The sequence below is a fragment of the Eimeria mitis genome, genomic scaffold (assembly GCF_000499745.2).
Source record: "Eimeria mitis Houghton genomic scaffold, Emh_scaff8810, whole genome shotgun sequence".
Classification (NCBI taxonomy): Eukaryota; Apicomplexa; class Conoidasida; order Eucoccidiorida; family Eimeriidae; genus Eimeria; species Eimeria mitis.
In genome coordinates, this window is record NW_024016503.1 from 1 (window position 1) to 1,719 (window position 1,719).

General features: G+C 44.4%; 1 protein-coding gene across 1 annotated transcript; it reads right to left on the reverse strand.

The window, feature by feature from the left end:
* Positions 1-293: 293 nt before the first annotated feature.
* On the reverse strand, positions 294-1,128 carry EMH_0095940 (splicing factor 3B subunit 2, putative; the record flags this gene model as incomplete). The annotated part of the gene is made up of 2 exons (XM_038023215.1): positions 294-326; positions 448-1,128. 2 exons carry the CDS (start codon positions 1,126-1,128, stop codon positions 294-296), a joined length of 714 nt encoding a protein of 237 aa, XP_037879069.1.
* Positions 1,129-1,719: the final 591 nt, after the last annotated feature.

Here is a 1,719-nt window from a genome sequence, read left to right on the forward strand (position 1 = left end):
AAAAAAAAAAAAAAAAAAAAAAAAAAAAAAAGAGGAGAGATAGGGTATACTTACACACTATACAACATAAACACAAAACGAATTAAAAAAATAAATAAATAATTATATAAATAAACAAATAAATAAATAAATAAATAAATAGATAAATAAATAAATAAATAAATAAGATGCCCAGGGCAGTCTAAAAAAAAGAAAAAGAAAAAGAAAAAAATAAAGAAAAAGAAAAAAAAAAAGAAAAAAAAAAGAAAGAGAAACGTAGCTGTTGCTGCTGCTGCTGGTTGAGTGAAAAAGCCTTAAAGAGCAGCAGCAAAACAAAAAAAAAAAAACTAAAAAAACAAAAAAAACAGAAAAAGAAACAGAAAAAGAAACAGAAAAAAAAGAATAAAAACAAAAATATAAACAAAACAAAAAAAAACAAAAACAAAAACAAAAAAAATAATAAAATACCTCTTGCTGCTGCTGCTGATTGAGTGAAAAAGCCTTAAAGACAGCAGCAAAAGCATCGGTGAGTTTAGAGACAGCTCCATCACTGCCTGCTGCTTCATCAGCAGCAACATAAACAACATCTATATCTTCCTGCTGCTGCTGCTGCTGCTGCTGCTGCTGCTGCTCCTCCTCCTCCTCCTCCTCCTCCTCCTCTTCTGACTCTGTCTCTGCTTCTGCTGCTGCTACCCCCAGCAGCAGCTCTATCTTTTTTTTTAGTTTTTTATTCTTTCCTACCGGCAGCAGCAACTCCTTTTGTTTACTTTTTAAGGGCACAGCAGCAAGCAGCTCCTCTCTCGTCAACTCCCGCTGCTGCTGCTGCTGCTGCTGCTGCTGCTGCTGCTCTTCGTCCTCCCCCTCCTGCTGCTGCTCCTGCTGCTGCTGCTGCTGCTGCTGCTGCTGGCGTTTCTGCTGCTTCTGTCTCTTTCTCCGCAGCAACTTAACTACTCTCTTTGCCTTTGCTTCGTTTGTTTTCCACAATGCATGCAGGGGGCTTTTATTTTTATTTGCTGCTGCTGCTGCTGCTGCTGCTGCTGGTGTTGCTGCTGCTGCTGCTGCTGCTGCTGCTGCGTCAGGAGCACCACCAGCAGCAACCTCCTCGCTTGAAGGAGTGCCGCCGACGGCGGCAGCCAGCGGTGGGGTCATCGGGCTGCTGCTGCTGCTGCTGCTGCTGCTGTTGCTGCTGTTGTTGTTGTTGTTTTTTTTCTTTTGCTGCTGCTGCTGCTGCTGCTGCAGACTATGCTGCTCCTGTGTGTTGTTTCTCCTGCTGCTGCTGTTGCTGCTGCTGTTGCGGCTGGTTGTTGTCGAGTGAGGGGACCGCAGCAGGCCGCTGCTGCTGCTGCTGCTGCTGCTGTTGCTGCTGCTGCTGCTGCTGCTGCTGCTGTCGGTCTAGGGATGTTGCGGCTGCATCTATGTTTAAAGAAATTTCATACAAAACAAATCCTGCTGCAGCAGTACTCCTGCTGCTGCTGCTGCTGCTGCTGCTGCTGCTCCGGGGGCTGCTGCTGCTCCCGCTGCTGCTGCTGCTGCTGCTGCTGCTGCTGCTGCTGCATGCGTCCTTATGAGGAGAGACGATGCATGCGCCCCCCAGGCTTCTCTTTTTTGTTTTTTTTTTGTTTTTTTTTTTATAGATTTTAATTATAAAGTTTTTATAATTCTTAAATAAAAAATACCTTCATATAAAGAGCAGCAGCAGGGGGGGTTGCTCCTACACAAGGAACGAGCAGCAGCAGCAGC